This window comes from Protopterus annectens, chromosome 9.part0 (assembly GCF_019279795.1).
Source record: "Protopterus annectens isolate FY-2018-M chromosome 9.part0, PAN1.0, whole genome shotgun sequence".
In the NCBI taxonomy this organism is placed as follows: Eukaryota; Metazoa; Chordata; order Ceratodontiformes; family Protopteridae; genus Protopterus; species Protopterus annectens.
Window position 1 is genome coordinate 289,579,185 of NC_056743.1, and position 23,948 is coordinate 289,603,132.

At 37.9% G+C, this 23,948-nt stretch overlaps 1 protein-coding gene across 2 annotated transcripts in view; it reads left to right on the top strand.

Moving 5' to 3' along the window:
• OTOG (otogelin) overlaps positions 1-23,948 on the top strand; it is a 2,079,396-nt gene that overhangs the window by 561,658 nt on the left and 1,493,790 nt on the right. For both annotated transcript variants that reach the window (XM_044082876.1, XM_044082877.1), the window contains exon 17: positions 12,037-12,214. In XM_044082876.1, coding sequence (XP_043938811.1) covers positions 12,037-12,214 — 178 coding nt within the window. The remainder of the gene's footprint in view (positions 1-12,036; positions 12,215-23,948) is intronic.

Below are 23,948 nucleotides of genomic sequence, written 5' to 3' on the forward strand. Positions count from 1 at the left end.
GTGGTGGAGGGTATTTCTTGGGGGAGAACTGGAGGTGATGGAGAAGTGAAAGTTTGTGCTGAATCTGTTGGTCAGTAGATTTGCTATATCTTCTGGCTGAGTATAGTTGATACCATCTACAGCTACTTCTGCACATTGCTGGGTGTTGCCCTTAAAATTGCAGACATAACTGGAAAATACCTTATGGTTATCCTTAGCTTTGGAGGCTATTTCTACCTCAAATTCTGCTTTCAGAGATACGACTAGTTACCCAATTCATTTGTTTAGACTAATGAGGGACTTGTTGCTTTGTTGTGTACATTGCTTCATACTTCTGTACAAGGTTTTCTTCCTTTCTTTTCTAGTGCAACCTATTAATACCAGTAGTCTACCAGGGTGGCTTGTTTTTGCAGTTTGACCTGGATTTACTTTGATCTGGTACTGCTGTTTCTGTGCAGTTGCTTATATGGTCATACAGGTATTTTATGTATATCTCTGCATAGGTTTCTGTGTTTTAAAGATTTGGGTGAGATTGGAAATTTGCAATGTCATCCCTTAATAGGGGGTAATTTACCTTAGAAACATGATTAAAGTTTTTGGGGCTAGTTTGGGGGTACTACTTTTACTTTTATTTCAAGGGAGATCACTTTCTGATCTGATCCTATCAATGAGGGCATCACACCATCACACTTGGGGGGGGGGGTAGATGGTGAGTGATTTTAGTTACTTCAGGTATTATATATAGGTATCCTGGTTCATGGTCAGGAATCTTTAGCTAGCAAGAATATGGAAATCAATTTTTCCCATTGTTAGTTGGACATGGAGTAGGTCAAGCATGTCATGTTATTTAACCAGCCTTGAGGTGTGCTTATCCTTTATGTAGATAGATACACCTCCACCTTTTGCTCTTTCATGTTCACTAGGTGGTCAGAACATATGAAAGGCATTATAGCCATGCACTGCCAGAGTGCTTTTCATGGTTTTGAACCAGGGTTCAATAAATGCACAGACATCAGCATTCCTCAGAGTGAGATCTTCTAGGGAGTGTAGTTTCTTGTTGAGACTGCTAGCATTGAGCAGTGACACCTTTAACTTGTCCCAAGCATCTTTTGTTATGTTGGAAGACTTGTCTGTTTGGCAATGTGTAAAACAGGCATTATAGGGGTGGATAATGTTTTAGCCAGTATCAGAAAGCCTCAAGGTCACAGGTGAAAATCATCCCTGGCAAAGCATCATGGCCTGTCAACCATATCCTGCCAGGCTGACAAGTATTGTACCCCTTGGGAGTGACATCATAGCTAAGCCAATTGTTAAAGACAATCATGTTCTGCTGGTATTGTGGCATTATTCTTGAAGATAGCAGAACACTGTTCAATGCTGGGATCATACGTGCCTGTGACACATATTCTGTGAGCTCAATCATGTCTGTCTTCATATAGTCCAAAGAGGTATGTCCCAGGTCTTTCATGCCCACATGGACTATGACTGAGTCATACTGGTACTTAGGGGTAACTGACCTGAGTGCTTGCATGATCCAGTGGATCTTGACTCCTGACAGGCAATTAACTGTAGCTTTCTCCTTATCAATCCTGGTAGGAGAGACCTCAGTGTGTCTCACAATGGAGTATTGTATGACCAGAATATTGGGTTGCCGACTGTTTCGCATTATGGGCTTAGTAGAGAAGACACAATAAGATGTGGCTTTATGTGTTGTAATGGGAATTGTCTTGTTTGTGCACATGCAGAGTTTCTGAGGACTGCACCTCAGAGGACTTTGAGGTTTGAATAAGTTACATGTAAGCATCTCCACATATGTGGGTGTGGTGAGTGATATGTGTGTGGGTGTGGTGAGTGATATGTGTATGTGTGTGTGTGTGTGTGTGTGTGTGTGTGTGTGTGTGTGTGTGTGTGTGTGCATGTGTGTGTGTGTGTGTGTGTGTGTGTGTGTGTGTGTGTGTGTGTGTGTGTGTGTGTGTGTGTGTGCAAGTCGCTGATAGCCTGTTTGCTTTTTGTTTCTGCATGAGAGTCTATCCTCAAGTGTCAATGTGTAACTACATCACTCACATAATGTATTTGTCTTTTTGAGAATTAAGTGGCTGTCAGTGTACATAAGGCAGTTGTTACACTAACTCAGGATGCCCATGTCCACCAAGCTGGATGGAGAGATAGCAGAAAAATGCCCATCCATGGTTGCAGGTCCTAATGTGTACTTTCAAGGGATAGGAGGGGAGGGTGTTTGTAACCAGATAAGGGAAGGGTGCTTACTTGGTGTGATCTGTAGCTAACCTGACCAGCGATGCTGCCCAGCACCTAAACCAGATGCTGTCTAAGCAGCGGTAATCCTGGCTCCTATAATAAGGTAAGGTAGACTTAAATATGGAAATGCTGCTCACCACACAAACTAGTTGCATAATAAGTAACTCGGGACTGAGGTAAAGTTCTGAGGTATTTTCATAGGGAAGTTTTAACTTCTGGTGATTGCATATATACAAGGCACCAGTAAACACTGCTGCAAGAAGAGCAGCTTTGCACAAATGCAAGGCTTATATAAGGCCAGAAAAAAACGTTTTCCACTAAATATGCCCTAAGGCCAATCAGGTGAGAACACAATAAGCTTTTCATCAGCAATTCCCAGGTCAAATAAATGAAATCAGGCCTCTCCTGCAACAAGAGTGCAGACTTTGACCCTCTTATTGTAAAATGACTGGTTTGAAGCCCAAGTATTATAGGATTGTAGGATCATAGGAGGTTACTAGGCTATTGGCCCTGAGGCCCTATAAGCCTAGCCAAGAGTTTAGCCCATGTTTAGACAAATCAGCACCTGATGCCCCGGTCCAGCAGGGACATGGGTGGAATCTCAGGGGTATATTTTCTGTTTCCCATCCAGTTATCCAGGTTGCGCTTAAAAAGGGGTAAAGAGGTACTCTACTTGATGTGAAGAGGAGTCTATTCCATAGATGGGGGAGTCTCTGGGACACAAATCTGTCCCATCAACAAGTCTTGTTTATGTCATAGACCAGGTTGAGGCTACAGGTGTAGGTTACTTGAGTGAAACTTAACTTGCGGATATGCAGCAGTCCCATCAAGGTGGCATCCGTGAATGCCTTGTATGCCAGACAGAGGTCACCTCTGCGGAGTCTGTATGAAACCGAGTAGAGGGACAGGACTTTTAGCCTATCTGTGTATGGTAGATGTTTGAGGCCCTGGATTCTCCTGGTGAGGAACCTCTGTGGTATCTCCAGCTGCTGCATGTGCTTTGCGAGATACATGCCGAAAGGGGCATTGTACTCGATAATGGGCCTTATAAGGGAACCACAAACAGATGCCTAATATTAACTAAGAAACACTAGATACAATGTATTTCCATGCAAAACAGTAGCCCTTACAGCAGTTTGAAAAACTTTACAGAAGTGCAAAAAAAAAAATATATATCTTTTACAGTATAATGAAAATAAGTAATGTTTCTAGTTGTTTGCGTTTGTACTGGATACTGGCACGGTGAGTAGCTACATATGAATGTGCTGAATTTATACCAGTACTGAGAATAAAGAAAACTGATTACCCAGCTCTCTGGCCAATAAAAAAGACTACACTTTAGAGTCTTTTTGTGTGCTTCCCAAATAGACCAGGTAAACACTTGCTGTCACTAGATGAGTAATCCCAGTTCTCCTAATGTAAAAGTACAATAAAGGAGTATCCAGAATGAGATGCTACCACAAACAAACTTAAGGAAAGTAATTCTTGAGAATAGCAGTGCACTTTAAACAACTTATGAAAGTGAGATTATTCAGTAAAATTACTTTGCTTTGTAGAAATGAACCAAGAGCCACTCAGTTGTGCAGAATTTATAAAGGCACTAAAAACAAGGTAAGCTGATTAATAAGCCCTCCAGCCAATAATACAATTACATGCGGGAATTGCTAGTGTGTTGCCTTATCCTATACAGACCAGGCTACCACCCACTGCCGCTAGATGGAAAGTCCTCTGTCCTGTGATTGCTAGAGCATAAAAATGCACTACTTTATCCAACAGCTAGCTAGATAATGAATTCAGAGCAAGTAAATAAGTAGAACAAAGAATGAGAGGCAAAATGCACTTTTTTTCCAAAGTAAGCACAAGGAAAAACAAATAAATAATTCAGGATATCAACAACAGTGTAGAAAGGGAGGAGCTTATAAAGCTTAATTTACAGCAAGGGTGGGCAGTTTAAAAATCACCAAGTTTAAAAAGCAGATTATGGAATGTAAGGGTGTGGTAAAAATAACCAGCAGAGAGTCACGAAACATTACAGTAGTTTTTGCAGGCCTTAATTCTTATCAGAAGAGACAAGGTCACAGATATACTATATGTATTTAAATATCACTCAAAAAATAATTTAACTATTTAAAAAAGTATGTGAAACGTGTAGCCTGGGTAATTTAAGTGTCTAGAAATGTGTAGCCTGGGTAATTTGTCTGTCTGTTGCATAGAACAAAAACACCACTCCAAGTAGATTTCTCAAAACAGAAAACAGAAGGTAACAGGTCAAACAGAAAGCAGCTCTATTAGTTTAAGCAACTCACAGAGAATAAAGAGATTACTTATCTCACCAGCTGGGAGTCACCAACAGTACTTGTATTTGCAGGCCTTGAGTCTTATCAGAAAAGACAAGGCCACAGATATACTCTGATTTAACTATCACTCAAAAAACAAATGAAGCAATGAAAAATAGCATGTGAAATGTGAAGTCTGACAAATTTAAGCGTCTGTTTGCCACATAGAACAAAAAACACCAGGGCAAGCAAATTTCTTAAAACAGAAAACACAATGTAACAGGTAAAACAGAAAACAGTTTTATCAGTTTAAGCAACTCACATACAAAAAAGCAATTACTTTCCTCACCAGTATGAAATCACCAGCAGTGCTTGTATATTTGGAGGCATTGAGTCTTGTCAGAAAAAATAAGACCACAGGTATACTCTGTGTATGTAAGTATCACTCAAAAAAAATCAACCAGTGAAAACTAGCATGTGAAATATGCAGCCTCCGTAATTTAAGTGTCTACCACACAGAACATAAATACCAGGCCAAGCAGATTTCTCAAAAACAGAAAACAAAATGGAGCAGGTAAAACAAAATGCATCTGTTTAAGCAACTCAGAGACAAAAAAAGATTGCTTTCCTTATCAGCAGGGAGTCACCAACAGCACTTGTAGTTCTTGTAGGGCTTGAGTCTTATCCTTAAAGACAAGGACACATATATACTGTGTTTATTTAAGTATAACCCAAGAAACAAATTAAACAATGCAAAAAGCATGTGAAATGTGAAGTCTGGGTAATTTAAGTGTCTGTTTGCCACATACAGCAAAAACACAAGGCCAAGCAGATTTCTCAAAAATGTAAAACAAGGTGGACCAGATAAAACAGAAAGAAGCTCTATCAGTTTAAGCAACTCACAGACAAAAAAGCGATTACTTTCCTCACCAGCAGGGCACCATCAGCAGTACTTGTAATTTTTGCAGGCCTTGATTCTTATCAGAAAAGACAAAGCCACAGATATACTCTGTATATTTAAGTATCGCTTAAGAAATAAATGAACCAATGGAAAAAGCATGTGAAATGTGCAGCCTGGACAATTTGTCTATTTGTCACATACAACAAAAACACCAGGCCAAACAAATTTCTCAAAACAGAAAAAATGTAACTAGTAAAGCAGAAAGCAGCTGCAGCAGTTTAAGCAGCTCACAGACAAAAACAGATTACTTTTCTTACTAACAGGGAGTCAACAATAGTCATTTTAGTGTTTTGCAGGCCTTAGGTCTTATCAGAAAAGATAAGGCCACATATATACCCTGTGTATTTAAATATCACTCACAAAATTAACCAATGAAAAATATCATGTAAGATGTGCAGCCTGGGTAATTTAAGTGTCTATCTGCCACACAGAACAAAAACACCATACCAAGCAGATTTCCCAAAACAATAAACAAACTTGAACAGATAAAAAGAAAGCATTTCTATCAGTTTAAGCAACTAACAGAAAAATATTTTTTCACCAGCAGGGAGTGACCAATAGTATTTGTGTTTCTTGCAGGCCTTGAGTATTATCAGAAAAGTTGACACAAAAATAGATGCAGCAATGGAAGATGGGAAAGAGTATTAGGAAGTATAGCAATGTAGGTATTGAGACATTTGCATATTTCTGAGATGCATGAAGGATAAGGGTGCTAAACTGGTGGTGAATTTGTGGTTAAATATCCAGTTGTCCAAATTATTTTTTAATAGAGTATGGGACGTACTTTGCTTTTTATGGAGTGGAAGATGGTTCTATAGATGTGATATTCCCTGTGATAGAAACATATCCCTCCAACATACTGTACAAATGATTTTGAGATCCTTTACACTGGTGTTTATGAAAGTCTTGGATTTGTAAATGTGTTATAGAGCTGAGAGAACAGCATCTGTTGAAGCTGTATACATGAGGCAAAGGTTGCCTCTCAGTAGTCTGCATGTTACTGAGAAGTGAGACAAGGCTTTGAGAGGGTTACATAGTTTTCCAGTTCAGGTCTTTGACTTTTTTAGTGAGAAAGCACTTGTGACAAGTGTTTGCACAGGCAAATGCCAAATGGGGCATTCTACTCGAGTGTCGTGAAGAGTGTAGAGTACAGTGAAACAATTACATCCCTGAATCTGGATGTGATACCTTTAGATACAAACTGTATGATGAAAAAGGACTTCCTTAAAACAGTGGATATGGTGTGATCAAATGACAGATCATTATCAACATAGTTTCCAAGATTCCTAACTTTGGGATCAATTTTCAAGGTTGTGTTTTCAGTGTAATAGCACAAGGGGAGTTATGCTTGCCAAAGTCTCTTCTTCGTGTGTCTTTCTGAAAAACAAAACTTATTTGGCTTAAATTTTATGGCTACATATTTAGATAAATATGGAATAAACTATGGATCTTCAGTCTCCTTTAAAAAGAAAAGAACACCATTTTGGCTCAGGTTAGGAACCAAAAGTGGATGCAAGAGAGAAAGAGACAGAAGCTAATGATTGCTATTTAATAGATATGAGATGCAGACGGGTCTATATTAGAACATCGAAAGTTTAATGGTTCAAATCACTAAAGGTCAACCTTTAATGATCGAACCATTAAAATTTTGAATGTTCAGAAAAAAATAAATTAAAAAAAAAAAGGAAAGAAAATCTAAAGGGTGTAGGCAGGGGGGGCAAGCCCCCTGCACCCCCACACCCGCTACTTAAAGATACCAATTCAGAGACCACACCACTGAAGTAAACGGAAATCTCCCCTTACAGAGATTTCCGTTTACCCATTCGACGTTCTGCACTTTCGCTATTCTCGTGTCGACAGTGTTGGATTCGACATTGTCGGCTTTCGAGAATATAATAGGTAACTGATGCAGACTGCTTAGTACCGGAAATAATGATAATGACTGATTCTCAATCAGAATTTGATAATCTGGTGAAGAACTTTAACTATTCAACAGTGAACTGTGATTTACCAATGTCTACAAAAAGAAGAGCGGTGGAGGAACAAACAAACTCTAAAGGAAACTTATTTTAGTCCAAGCCAATACAGGTGGGGTAACACTGGTTCTGGAGAAGCCACTGGTCAACAGTAATCAAAAAAAAAAAAAAAAACCAGAACTGGAGTGACAGCTGGCCAGATACCATTTGTTTGTGGAACTGAATGATGAATAATATGAATGCTAATGCTAAATATGATAGAGAATGGTAGAAAAGTTGCAGGACTGCAGCTACATATGCCATGGGAAGTGATGCAAATTCTGTTTCAGGAAAATCAGAAAAATGCATAGCACAGTCAAACAGACATCTTGGCTATAGTCTGAGAGGTAAGATGGATGATGAATGAAGAAAGAAAAAGAATTTTAAGGTGTGTGTTGGGATGGGGGTGGATTTCTAAGACTTTTACACGAATGGCAAAAAAGGCACCAAAATATTCCAGCTGTTTAATGTGTGTGTGAGAAAAGAATTTTCAGAAATGTATAGGCACTGATAAAGCCATATTTTGAGAACTGTATGCTGTTCTGGAGGATGATTGGCATGAATGTAATTGCACAGCTAACAAGCAGAGGAGTAGTTTATTATGACAGATATGACAAATACATGCATATGCATTAGAAAGGAAAAGAGAAAGGAAGCATTTTGTGCATACACTATGTCATTATGTGATATAGTGGAAGGGGTACAGTTGAACGTGGACAGATGGGTACAAAGAGATATGAAAATCAGTTGGAAGGAAGATGCTTCAGGTCAGACTTGAGGAAACACAACTAAGTAATGATTGTGGTACAACACTGAGACAGTAGTACAATGTAAGGTGCAGCTCGGCAATGCTGTGGTTGGAACAGAGAAATGATAGGGCAAGGAAAGGGCAGAAACAGCTCACAAGGCTAGCTCCAACAATGGGATGGGCTTGCTCAACCATTTATCTTCCTACAGTCAGCAACTTTGTGTTGATATTACATTGAACTGATCGGATAGATCCCTAGGTTTGGATAAGGTAAAATATTGTTTTCAGTCAGCACATATAGTTTTGAGAACATTGTGATAGTTTTGTTGTGCTGGAATGGAAACTGTAAATGCTGTTGCTGTGTAAAAAAAAAACTTGGCAGATAGTAACTATGCCTTGAGACCAGTAATGTCACCTCAACTTTAGTTTAGAATAAACAGGAGAGGAAAGAATTGCTGTTGCAGTAATTGTTAACTCATGAAGTTAACATGGAGACTTAAAAGCAGAGAACAGTAATGAATAGGTAAGGAAATCATACAGTGGTGTCTGTTGTCACTGGGGGTGAGAGTTCTGATGAGATAAGTGATTGGGACGTTCAGCAGATGACATATATGTATAGACTGTGAGGATGCATAACTAACGGCGGGGATTATTTTAAGCTGAATACGGCTGATACCAAAGAAAAGATTGTGATCAAAGAACTTGAAAGGTCCCAGAGCTACTTGACAATTTCCCACTTCATAGATGGAAATGTGGTAAAAACAGTGACAAAGAATAATAACAAAATCTAGGACATGGACATAAATGACCCACTGTTAAAACACTAGCTACAACAACCTTTGGTTCTGATTCACACAGTGAAGTAAAAAGTACAGATAAACAAGAAATGTGTTGAATTTTGGAAGAACATAGTTTGGAAACCAGGAATGTGAGAGCTGAAGGACTTGACATTCAAGCTGAATGTGAGCTGGAATAAGCAGTGAAAATGGGGATGCTACAGTACTGTGTACAGCACGTGGCATGTGTATTGTAACGGATTGGTCACTGATTTGAAAAAAAGTTTAAAATCAAAAGCAGTATGCAGACATCACTGCACATTGTAAGGGCTTTCTGATCTGGACAGAGAGTCTAGCAAACTTGAGATGAATTCACAGTCATAAAAGATGTAAAAACATTTAACAGGCTAGAGTTGATAAAAGTAGAACCTGACAGGGATTACACTAGTGAAAGGTCCAAATATAAACATGGCAGTGACAGATTGGAAAGGGAACAGTGCGATGCTGTGAAGCCAAAACAAGACTGAAATGCTTAAATATCTGTTATCATTTTTGAAAAAAAGGCAATGGAAGGACCTTGTAGAATGGAAGAGGAAGGGTTAGATGGAGAACTGTGTGAAAAAATAACCAGAGGGTCATGCTGAACAGCTTAAGAAGTAAAGCATCATAAATCTCCTGCTCAGCAATAACTGTTCAAGTTGTACTTCAGTAAAATTTGCACTCTTTATGATTTTATACCTTTTTTTCAATGTTTGGTGATACAAGACTTAGAATGATACATATGAAAATGCTGGCACAGCTTCCTGTATCAGGAATATACAAGGGTTTGCATCTCACAGAAAAGCAATTTTTTATTATAATTGAAGTGGTGTTTGTTTAGCCAGTTTTGTCCATGTGGCTTCAGCTAATCAATTATTTCTGAGATGACCAATACCTCAGGATACAAAGGCCAGATGTTGTGCACCTGTAGCTTTGAAAGAAATGAGCACATGACTCTGTTTTATCAGTCAACCTTTTTTCAGAGCCTCAGTAGTGACTATATGGCTGACAATAGACTAGAATATAACACTTTCCTTCTATTCAAAATGAGATAGAGAAAAAAGCATGGGAACACCTGCAACAGCAGTGATGGATATTCTGTTAGATAGAATGAAAATGTCAAGTAAGTTTTGTAGTAGCTCACAGTTTCCAGCAATGCAATATAGCCTGACTTTCATAATGTCATGGATCACAATTCTAGCCCAGTGTTAGATCATTAGTTTACTTAATTTAGTTTGATGCCATTTACCTGAACATCAGTAAAGCATCTGACTGAGTGCTGAACACAAGGTTGTAATGAAATGTAGAGGGGGTGGATAACTGTTGATGACTACCTGGTTAAGGAATTGGTTCACAGAGTACTTGAAAAGAATGATGATAACAGAGCAGTTTGGAATGATCAAGGCACTGAAGGTTTGTAAGCTGTGGATTATCGTGCTCAGCATTAATTCTGTTTACACTGCTTTGTGAACTAATGGTATAATAAAATAATTTCTAGTGACATCAGTGTCAGAGTCAGCAACTAGCATGAAGGAGCAGGAAGCAGCAAATGCCTCAAAAAAACTTGAACAACATTCAGAGATGTGAGTGTGGGTTCGTTATCAGTCAGTGACTGGCTTACAGTTTGGGAAAAGAAACCTGAAAATCATGGTAGATGCATGAAAAAGACTTGGAAGCACAGATATGTCTATTCCATGTTCTACAACAGTGGTCAAGGGTGACTGGATGATTAGGTTTACCTTCAGAGCAATAGATTCATGAATGAAACAGGTAACCCAGTTTGCATACATGACTTTCAACCTTAACTGAAATATTGCATCCAGTTTCAAAGCTGGCAGTTTACGGCTGCCATAACATTGAGCTTTACTGCCTTTTTCGTCTTCTCATTGGAAGACTGCAATACTTTCTTGTGAGCTGGTCTTATTGTATAGATTATGTTGTGTTTCCTTAGTATGACGTTATTTCCCTTTCCTTTTGCTTCAGACTTCTCTCTAGCGCATTAGATGGTTAGCACTCTAATGCTTTGTCTGAGAATCTCTGCAGATAAAGCCAGCTGCTTTATCAATGACTTAATTTATTATTTGTTAGTTTAAAATTACTACACAACACTTTATAGGTCCTTTCATTTTAAAGCAAGACACTGTGGACACATTGGTCCAGATTCCAAAAGACTTACTATGTGTGTATTACTTAACTCTGGTCTAAGGCCTGTCTGTAAAGCAGACCTATGTCACAGTAAGTCACTTAGCACTCCTTATTTGCTTTTTAAGGGATTTAGATGTATTGGTAGAAGTTACTTGTCCTTGGATACATTTCTCAATTACTTATTTTTAACAGTTACCAGTTTAAAGCTCCTACACAAAATATATATTACTTCACAGAAAGGATGGTATGCACATAATGTACTCCTCCTTCACATAGCATCTGGATAGAAGACAGTAAAAATGTGGCATGCCGAAGTTATGAGTACTGAAGTACAACAGAAAGTTTGAGTATATAATGTGCAGTATATTTAGATGATGGCTTTTCTTTTTCTGATAGACTTTTCTTATCCACATATGTCCGTGATTCCACATAAAAATATACTGAACTTTTTGACTATGTAGAATTTTCAACATAAATTTTTGACCAAAGTACTCATGTGTTGTTTTGAAACAGCCAAAAAGAAAGCACATTATAATTTTCTGAATAGAAATTTTGATGTAATGAAAAACATGGTAGCAGCTTTGCTGTGTTTTGTCTGTATAATTTAAAATATGTTCTGCAAACCCATAATTTTCAGTTTAAATAGCATTTTTGTGTCTTTCCTGTGGTACTGCAACTGTTTAGAATTTATAAGGATTAATATTTTTTTTGAGATTAGTGGAAATTAGAGCTTTTATTAATTTAAAGTAATGAATATTAATTAAGCAGTTAACAAGTTTTGTTTTCATTATAAACTGATAGAAAATCCAGTAACAAATTATGTTTTTATCTACTTCAACAGGTTATTTTGACATCCAGGAACTTTCATCAATGTTTATACAAGTGAAATCACAAATTGGCGTAAGCCTTCAATATGACAGGAAGGGGTTAAGACTCTACCTGGAAGTAGATGGCAAATGGAAAGATGACACCATTGGTCTTTGTGGAACTTTCAATGGGAATATTCAAGACGATTTCCTGTATGAGATTTTAAATTACAGTATTTCTTATCTCTTTTCATTAACTGGTGCTTTTTTTTTTACAAACAGGCTTGCATTTAAACATTCTTTTGCAATGAGACTGTCAAGCATGCCACTTTTCTGATGTACCACAATGTAAAATGAATGAATTCTGTTCATTCTTCAAATGAATAGACCAGCGTAACACATGAAGGCACATAGTTTTAATTGAAATCGTGATTCACTTCAGGCAGCAAGCTTGGTTACTCATTTGTAGTTTCAAAGGTTGAATTACTAAGTAATGTTACAGATAGAAGTTTAACCACTGGGTAGAGGGTCAGACTTTAATTAACTAAATAATCTTGAAATATCGAGGGGCAGCTCTATGTTGAACTGCAACATGCATAACTACATGTTATTTTATTAATGCCACACAGTAGAATTACTCATTCAAATGAAGCCTTTGCTATATGAACCAAACAGACCATGAAGTAAGAATTATTAGGAATGAAAAAAAAAATCTGTGTTTACATTTTAACCACAATGACGTACAAAATTAGTGTAGTCTTTCTAACTTTAGTATAGTGCAGTAGACTTCTACTTTGTGGATATTTACAAGATGTTATCAAATTATTTTTAAGGTACCACTCTTTATTTACAAAATATTTGCTTAGAAATGTATGCTATTCACTGTATAGCACTGCATTTGTCAAAATAGTAGGATGCCTGACAAAGCTCTGTTAAATATGTATGAAAGGATAGGTGGGACAAACAGGAAAATCAATCTAGTATCAAAGTAGCAAGACATCTTGGTGTGAGACAAACATGTAAACTGCAGTGAAGAAAGGGATAGGTTTGATTCTGTGAAAGAGACATTAATGGATGTAAAATTGAAAAGTATTACTCTGCCAGTATAAAGAATTACAAAAAAGCAGGGTTAAAGGTGGAGGTACCTTGATATACATCAGCAACAAGCATACCTCTATATTGGTCAAACAGGATGATGTACTGGAGTTCCTCCATCTGCAGATCACCATAGACGAAATCCAGTACTGCATTCTAGCCAGCTATAGGTCACCTCCATGTCTCAAAAAGCTCACAATGCATATTTTAATCTACTAGAGACACTTACCATCTAGCCTAACACCCTACACATAGGATACTTTAATTACTGCTCTATAGACTGTGAATCCTACATGGTCTCAAATCTACAGGCACAGAGACTCCTGGACATTGTAAATACCCTTGACCAAGTCCACTGGAGGTTCCAACATAGTGGACCTCATTCTCACAAATATGGAAGAATGCTGCAACCCCCCCAATGTCTTGTCCCCACTGGTAAGGTCCAACCATAAAGCTGTATACTTTGAAATCAAAATCAGCTTAGTAACCCCAGTAAAACCAGTAACAGTTAGGAACTATTCTAAGGCAAACTACCTTTTATTAAGTGAGGGTTTGCCAAAATATGCTGCCTTCCCAAACCCAGAGAAAACAGCAGCCTATACTGAATTGCTCTATATGTAACCATGTCACTACTTGCATAGAGGCTGCTGTACCTACCGGAAGTAAAACCAGAACTAGCTCCAGAAACAAATCACCCTGGTGACATCCCAAATTAAACAGGACATACAACAGAAGGAAAAAAATATGGCAAAAATCAGGAAGGGTAATTCTCATAAAGATAAAACTCTGTCATCAAACTAAATAGGCAACTAAGAGGGCTAATTAGGTCAAACAAAGCCAACTTTGAGGTTAAGATAGACTCCCAGGTCAAAGATATCCCTAAAGCCTTCTTCAACTATATTAAAAACCTCAAGGCAGCACACAGCAATGTGCTGGCCCGCTGGTTAATGGTGGCACATTCACTGAGCCTGGTGATATAATGAACCTGTTAGTGGACAAATTTATTTCCAATTTTATCCCTGTCTCACTCTCAGCCATCCCTCCAGAAATGCCTTCAAACATAACCCATCCATCTATAACTATGGAACATCTATGGCTGCACTCACTGAAGCCAAGAACACAGCCTCAATGGTCCCTGATAACATCCCAGGATACCTCCTGAACAGTCTAAAATACAGCTTATCAGGATCCCTGGTGTCACTGTTTAACTGTCATCTTAAAACAGGCTTTGTGCCACAAGAATGGATGACTGCAACTATCACCTCCCTTCATAGGGGAAGACCTTCAGTAGATCCTAGAAACTAGAGGCCAATTAGTCTGACTAGTCATGTTTGCAAAGGCATGGAAAGAATTATTATGGAAATTATCAGCAAGGACATAGGAGACCTCCAGACACTGGATCCATCACAGTATGGCTTTGTCAAAAGGAAGGCCATGCTTACTGAAACTTGTGGATTTCTTTGCAAAGGTCACCAAGGCAATGGATGAGTGGAAAGTGTTGCATACTGCCTACCTAGATCTGGCTAAATCATTGATATAATACCCCAGGCGGGCTTTATCAAAAAACTTATGGAACTATGCATGAAGCCCTTTATAATATGCTGGATAGCTAGCTAGCTCATGGATAGGACATAAGAGGTTTGGATTGGTAAGGCCACATTTACTAAGAGGCTGGTCACCAGTGGAGTCCCTCAGGACTCTGTCTGGACCTATTCTCTTTGGCATCTACTTCTTGGAGGTCAAAACCAATGGCAAAGGCCTCTGGCTGACCAAGTTCACAGATGATTGCAAACTATGAGCAGTCATTGAATGAGAACACCCTTCAGGAAGGTCTAACACAGTCAAAATGTTGATGCCAAAGCCATGAGTTAAAGAAATGCATTATAGTACCTTTTTGGAAGTTGGATACCCCGGATAACATTCCTAAAAGTTGATTCAGTATTCAGGGATCTGGGAATTCAAGTAGATAGTAAGCTAGCCTTCGACCAGCATGTGACCAAGGTTGTAAGACAATCCTTCTGTTTTGCTTAACTTATAAGTAAGTGCATGGCATCTAGGTCCAGAAAGGTCATCATATCATTGTCCCTGACCCTCATCAGACCTATCATAGAGTATAATGCCCCTTCAGTATGTACCTGACCAAACACATGCAGCAAATGGAAAATCCAGAAAGGTTCCTTACAAAAAGAGTACAGAGAGTTAACAGGATGCCCTATGATGATTGCTTCAAAGCCCTGTCTCCTTACTTAGTATCATACAGACGTCTGAGAAGTGATCTTTGCCTGGTGTGCAAAGCATCCCTGGACAACTTGTTCTGATGAACCTTTTGTACATCCACAAAACAACCAACATTAAAACTACTAGATCAAAAGACCTACATTTTGCTTGCAACATTAATAGAACATGTTGGAGAGACAGATATGTTCTTAAGGGAATTCCCATTTTTTGGAATAGGCTCCCCAAACACGTGTAGCAGAATTCCTCCTTCATCCTATTTTAGCACAACTTGGACCAATGGATGGGTAATCAGAAATTCACCCAGTTCTGGCACTCATTTCTCTGATAGACAGAGGGAGTCAGTAAAGCATCCCCTATATAAATCAAATTTGTGGTTCATATTTGGGTTCCATGGCTAGGCTTATAAGAGCCCTAGTGGTCAGTAGCCTAATATACACCTCGGAACCTAAGAATATTTTTGCCATAACAGAAGGAATGAGGGTGAAAGTTAGAATAAGACGTAATCCAAGAATCAGATATTCATTCCTGATAAAGCTGAGGAAAAAAACTGTTTATACATGTCTGTATAGACAGGTAGAAAATCCAGGATGAAACAATCTTACTGAAAGGGAGAAATGCTGAACATGGAATGTCCTTAAATTAATTGCCAGTTCAGTTTTCATAGCTGAAAATAAAGTGTAAGCAAACCATTGGGAGTTATTTGGAAATAGGGGTTGAGATATTTTCTTTACACCACCTAAAACATTTCCATTACATTATTGTAGGCTACTTACTCCAGTTAGTCTGTGGTCAACTTAGTTTCTGTAGTTTGCTGGTATACATGTTATTTATCTAATAAAATTAAGCAACTCATTGTAAATGTGTATCTTAAACACTTAGCCTTTTACCATTCATTGTTTTCATGTAGCTATGAATTTCAGCTTCCTGCAACTAGATTGTGACAGAAAAGAGGTACCCCTGTTTTGTTCACCTACATGTAAACAAAACTAGATTGAACAACAAACAGGTTGATAGATGGATCGATAGACAGACAGACAAACTGTGCATCCAAATCAATGGATAGAGACATCTGTGTATTTATACAGAAGAAAATGTTCTGAAAGAGCTGACAAAATGAATAGCCCTTAGGTCATCATAACAGAGTTCTTTTTGTATGTTTATATTACATGTGTAAAAAAGGAAGACCTTTAAAGAGGTAAGTAAAAACAAACTTTTATTCCTGAATGATTGCAGTTGTACAGATGCTTATCCATCCTTGGGTGTTCCTCAGGAAGTAAAAGCTAAGGATGGATAAATGGTCTAATAGGATGGTTTGTTCAACATATACACTAATCATCTGACATATAGTAAGTAATAATAATTTAGGCGATAAGTAATTTCTTTTAAGAATAGGGAAAAATGCTCAGAAAAAAATCTTAACTTCCCAATACTTCAGTAGTAAACCATAACTCACAATAAACCCCATCCAAATCCCATGTTTTTTGAGCCAGGTGCTGCTAAGATCTTCAGCCATACAAAGGGATTTCAACACAAAGTCACTTTGTGTTGGAAATCCTACCTCAGAAAATGTGTACTCATTCCTCCTACCAGTCCTGCTTCCAGTATAATAGACAATTAAAAAATGTACAATGTTTTACCTTTTGTAGTAGTGTATAGCACACTGTATCCAAAAAACATTGCTTTAATTTAGGTTTCTCCAATGTAACATTTTTAGACAGTTTTGTGTAAGTAAGTTATATCTAATAAAGCTAGCCTCTTATTGACTGGTACAGGAGTGACTGTTTACTTTAAAACACACTATCATAGTTCACACAGGTGTAGGCAGCACTGACTTGATTGACATTCCAATGGGGATGTCAGTTAAGCGTGCTGGGTGGTACATTTTTTAAATGTTATTCTAATTCTATGAATAGTAAAAATTTGAAAAAGGTTAAAGTGAAAAAAAAATGAAGCTGTAATAACCATGACTTAAAGTGAGTGAAAGAGGACTACCCACGTAGAGAAAGGGGGATACTGCTCTCCACACCACCTGCTGTACACAATTTTAAGTGCCACTGCCTTGTGAGGGGCAGAAGTCCCCCGATGGACAATAGCCTATCTATCATTTTAATGTCTCATCTTCTTAAAAATTGTTTGTCACATTCATTTCTTGAAAAATAAGAGAAGAAGTATGAATGTACAATTAGAACATCAGCCCCTGTCACACAGGGGGTGGGGGTGGGGGGCGGGGCTTGCTGCTGGACATCCTGGTGTCCTAATATAAAACAATTGCCGGGATCTGTTCAGATGAAAGGGAGAGTGCTAAATGGTCTAGAATTTAGTCCTCAGTTATGAGGGGGAAATGTTCAGCTTTTTTCTTAATTTATTTGTTTGTGAAATGGGTAAGATGATATCTACCATTTGGGTTTTTCAGTTAGACATCTATAAACTTAACAGTTTGTCCATCTCCTGATCACTCAGTCTGTTGTTTTTATTCCCCATCAGCTTGATTCAGCAATGTCTTCACAAAGGACTCCTTCTTTATGCCTTCTATAAATTCTCTGAAAATGAGTTCTAGCCTGCCCTTCTGAGACTCCCAAATAACCACAGAAAAATTTGTTATAGTGTAATGGTCCTCTTCTTTGCTTTCCTGCATGTTATTTTTCTCTAATAATCACCACTTTCAGTTAGTAATCCATTGTCAACTCATACGTTCTAATTCTTCACTAAGACATTACATGTAGTAGTGATGGAGAGGACAGCATCTGGCAGAGCCCTTTGTTTTCCTCCATTGCTGATTACCATCTGACAGCTTGGTTAGCTCTGAGATTCCAGGTTTCTTAGCACTGGATAGTGACATAACTTCCCTTTTGCATAAGCTGGGGCAGAGTGATGTAATAATCATGCAAGTGAATGCTCTTGACTTATTATCAGCTTTCAGTTCTACTGATCACATATCTGAATTTAGCATGATTATAATCTGTGTATGGCTATAACTTGCTCACTTGTTGGCAGTATTACCTCATATAAATAATATGCTAATTTGCTGTGCATTGCACAGTACTGCTGCAACATGGTCACATGTTTATTTTTGTTCAGTAGCTGAATGTGTCAGTCTACCATGTATTTGTGATCAGCATAATGGAATGTACTCAACTTTTGTCAGCATTGAATAAAATACCTTGTTTATTATACTCTCATATTACACTCTCAAATAATATTCATCTTGGAGTGGGATACTCTATATGTACCCTGTAATTTACAGATTATTAAAATCATGTTTTAAGAAATTACTAACAGATATAAACCATCATGAACAGGTGTTGCCTAAAATATACTATCTTTGCTAAGAGTAGTAATGTTTCACAGCAATAATCACCGATTTGATATGAACTGTTTGTTCCACATTAAATGTATGCAACATTTGGCCCATTATTAAGTTAATTCCAAAATTACAACAAAGTGGCTGCAAGCAAACAAACCTGACCTTATCTGTCCCGTGTTGTAACTTACATATACCTATGAGTTCATCCATTTTCTTCTTAAAGGTGGATAATGATGGGCAGCTTTTTAGAGGGAAATAGAGTTCATTCCAAAGGAGGGGTGGCGTAGGTAATGACTTTATCCTTCTTGCTTCTGTTTTTTAAAGCAATTATAAAGGCTGAGTGCACTTAAACATGTGTTGGCCTCCTTCAAATTACATTCTAGACCAAATGCTCCTTCTTGAAGTCTTGCTGTGTTTGAGTAGGTTTGTTGTCAATTCTGGTGACTCCGTATACTAAGGTTAGTTAATGTTACTTTTTGTGATTAGATAAGGTTATTTAATGTCAGTATGTGAAGTTATTGCTGTGGCAAGGTCTTGATGCTTGAATGCTGCAGAATAAAGTTGAAAATGAGACCGTGAAGGAAGAAATGTGCAGTGATGATAGTCAAGTGGAAGAGCACCTTCCACAACAGACGTGATTCCACAAAAGATAAAAAAAAATGATCATTCTGAATGGTAAACAAATAACAAGAGGCTTGGAAGAGGTGAGATTTGGTTAGTGGTATATATTAGAACAATTGGAGGATTATATTAGAAAAGTATGAGTAGATGGAGTTGGCAGTATCAATTTTCTACATGCAGAACCTGTTTTCATAGTACCAGTTAGCAACAGGTGGCTGAAATATAAAATGGTATGGAAGAACTGAAAATAAGCTTGTCAAACCATACTGCCTTTCTCACTCCTCAATAAGAATATAAATTTATGCGTATTATGTATAATTTATATATATATATATATATATATATATATATATACACACACATATATATATATATATATATATATATATATATATATATATATATATATATAATATATATATATATATGTGTGTGTGTGTGTGTGTGTGTGTGTTATTGTGCACAGAAATTCTGTACAATCATGTAAATGGCTGTATAGAGTTCTCTGTACTTTTTAGAAGTAAGCCCAAAAGAAACTACATGATGAAACCACACTGGTGGAATCCTAACCTTAACAGAGTATATAGCAAAAGTCACAAAAGTCATGGCTAAAATGAAGAAGAACAACTCCCAACAGTATGGTTTGTGGTGTAAAATGCTTGCAACTAGGATTGTGCCGGTGTAGTTTGATTTCATTTATATACATTTATGATTGCCTATGTAATAAGGGTTCCCTATTACATCCTCAAAGACGTACTTACCCGAATACATAAACACAGACTTGTCTTCATCGAACCGAGTAAACATCGGTCATCCTGAAGTGCAAAATCCGAAACATTGAATCGTCATGGTTGGCCCTTCCGTGGTATAGCTCCATAAGGTAAGTGTGCGATAGTTATGGACCTTAGGGTTAGGGTGCGGGTTAAGGTAAGTGCATAGATGGTGGTATATGCATGATTTAGTGTAGAGTTTAGTTTAGGGTTAGAAGTAGGGTTTTGGTTAGTGTATGCATGTGTTTAGTTTGTTTGGGTAGGTAGTATATAGCGGGTGGTGGGGTGGAACAACTATGATGGTTCAAGCTTTTGAATTTTGCGGTTTAGGGCATTCAGTTTATTCACATTTCGTGGAATATGTGTCGGTGTTTTTGTATTCTGTTATTAGGGCTTTCAAGCTTTCGATATAGACCCGTAATAAGTGATGGTTTAATAAAGATGTTTCTCGTTTAAAAAAAAGCAGAAATTGAATAATTTATGTAATATTGCTTAGGTTAGATGATATATAGCAATATATGTAAAGTAAAATGGTTGTTATGTTAATTATAGTGTGATTACTTTTATATGAATGTAAATTTGCCTACGACACAAGTTATAATTCAGTAAATAAAGGTGTTTTGGAAAAAATAAAAGAGCAACTCCCATAATAAGAATAGCTCTATAAACCAAACAGGAAATTAAGAGGAATAATTAAGTCCAACAAGGCCAATTATGAGGTCAAGATAGCATAACAGGCTAAAGACAACTACAGGGCTTTCTACAGATATGTCCATATCTCAAAGGCTGCACACATCAGTGAGCCAAACTGATGGTCAGTGGTGCCACCTTTATTGATCAAAGGAACATAATGAACTTGCTGTCTAACAAATTCAGCTCAGACTTCACCACCCCCAACTTCTCCCTGCTTCTCCATGTTCAATATCTACTAACATACCCACCCAACTATTAACAGGGAGCAGGTCCTGGTGGTACTCACTACGGAGGACTAAGCCTCAGTGAGCCCTGGCAATATCCCAGGATGCATCCTAAATATCTTGAAACATGACCAATCAGGACTACTTGAGTCACTTTTCAACTATACCATCAAAACAGGCTTTGTAGCAAGAGAATGGAGCACTGCAACGGTTATCCCACTTCACAAAGGTGGACCACTAACCACCCCAAGAAACTACAGACCTATTAGTCTGATTATTCTAAAGCCATGGAATGAATTATCATGGAAATCATCAACAATTACATAGGCAACCTTCAGACATTGGACCCAACCCAGTTTGGCTTTGTCAAGGGAAGATCATGCCTACTATGCCTCATGGACTGCTTTGAGAAGGTCACCGAGGTAAGGAATGTGAGGCATTTGATATAACACTAGTTGATAAAGTCACTGAACTGAGCAAAACCCTCTGCATAATTTACAGGATTGCCAGCTGGCTCACAGACAGGCTCAGGAAGTCAGGATTGGTGATATCACCTCCACTAAGAGACCAGCCATTATGCTGGGCCCACTCCTATTTGGCATCTACTTTTTGAGGGTAAAGGCTAATGTCAAGGGCCTTTGGCTGCCCAGGTTCGCACATGACTGCATACTGGGAGCTGTTATAGATTACCCCTTGACGCAAATATCTTACAAGAGAGTCTAACATGGACAAATGACTGGTGCAAAAGTTATGGATTAAAACTCAATGCCAAGAAATGCATTATAGTGCCTTTTGGGAAAAATGTCATCCAGGCTAATTACTCCATTGATAAGACACCCTTAAGAGTTGACCGATAGTTGGGGCAGGAATCTAGGAACATATGTAGATTGTAATCTGGCTTTTGGGCAACATATGGCTAAGGTAGTAAGAAAATTATTCTGTTACCCACCTTATAAGTAGGAGCATGGCATTCCAAGGAGGTCATAGTGCCACTTTATTTGATCCCTTTTAAACCTATTACTCAGTACAATTCCCTCTTTGGCATGTACCTAGCCAGACATATGCAACAGTTGGAATGCCCACAAAGGTTTGTTATATCAGGAGAATCCAGGGCATAAAGACATTGTCCTATATGGATTGCCTTAAAGCCCTATCTCTATACTCAGTTTCCTTCAGGTTACTGAGAGGTGATCTACTCCTGGCATACAGGCATCCCTGTATCTAGCTCTGATGGACATTTTGCAGAACCAGAAAATGAACAATATCAGGACCACTAGATCCAAGGATTTACATTTTGCTTGTGACATAAATAAGACATGTTGATGAGATGGATATTTGTCTAAGAGGATACCAATGCTCTGTAACAGGTTCACCATCCATGTGAAGCAGAGTCCATCGCTAAACCTATTTAATTGTAACCTTGACCAATGGATGGGGAATGGGAAATTCACCCTTGGTCTTGCCCCATGTCTCTGATAGATGGAGGCAGACAATAATTCCAAAAATAACATCCCCCTCCACATAACCTCTAGAAACTACCTAACTAATTTACCCTTCTCCTAAAAAATGACTATGATAACATTGGGGCATGACTGGATTGCATTCCATGGCTAGGCCTATAATGTTCCTGGTGGATGTTAGGCTAGTATATACCTATGAACCTATGACTTGTGTGTATAATTTAATTATGTGCATGTGTATGTGTGTGAGTGTGAGAGTAGGCACTTGTGTATGTAGGGGTGTAGGGAATTAAAATGAATAACCATGTTCATTATTCTTATTTTTTATAACAACCACATTTCTGAAGGGCCCACAGTGCAAAGTGGCTAATTACTGAACATATGTGCTCTGTATGAAAGTGACTGCACCTGTTGTTGTTTGCTAAAGTTAAACCATTTTTACTTTGCCTTTGTGGGAGAAATCCATATGGTGTAAAGCAAAATAGAATACTTAACTGTGGCTACTGTTAGTGTTAAAAACATTGAAATGAAGTACTGTAGCTATTTTTGTTATCACCGTCAGACAAGTGAGGTGTGCACATTCAACAAGTGAATGTAAACTTGTTATGAGGGCTGTCTGTGGATGACGTTGACTACCTCTGCCATGACGTTTTCAGACTAAGCAGTCATTAAGCTGGAGTTGCAAGACTAGTGTGTAATTGTGTAAAATAAGTTGGAATAACATTACTGTGTCTTATTATGTGTTTGTGTAAAACACATCTTAGATACTTTACTGGTCAATTATTTTTTATCACAAAAACATCTGACACGCACACATTCAGATGTTCATTTATATCCAAATAATTGATCTTGCTGTCATAATCAGTTTAAACATTGGTTAACCTGGTTTTGCAGAACTAATGTCAATTTATGTGAAGCAAGTTGGAATACATTAATATGGTATTTTTTTTATTAATTATAATCATCAGTCTGAGGTCTGAGCAATCAGGAATTAAAAATGTGCACTAGATGCCATTTGTAGATTAAAGTGAAGTATCCATGATGAAAAATGATCAGATATAAACAGATACTTATCTGACTTAGAAGAAGCAGTGTCATACAATGTATATATTTCCTGAACTTAGAATGAAATGATCATTGTTGTGGCTTATGTGTGTGTGTGTGTGGGGGGGGGGGTTGTTGCATTGTATCTAAGAGTACCTCATTGACCATTATTTATTTCACTTTCCAGCATAAACAGTCATATGAATTTTATAAAATGAATGACTATCTGTCTAGGTCTGGACAGGATATGTGTGAAAATAATTGGTTATTGGCACAGTGGGTCAGCGGGTTGCATTTCTCTTACAGAGTTTGCAGAGTTTGGTTATCTGGTTATGTTTTTGGCAGTGGTTCCTTCTGTGTGGAGTTTGCATGTCATCCCCGCCTCTCTCTGTATTTTGTCAACATGCTCTGGTTTTCTACAATACTCAAAAGACATATTGTAGATGAATTGACATTTTTCAGATTTGCATGTAGGTACGAATGCAGTGTGAGGAGGTG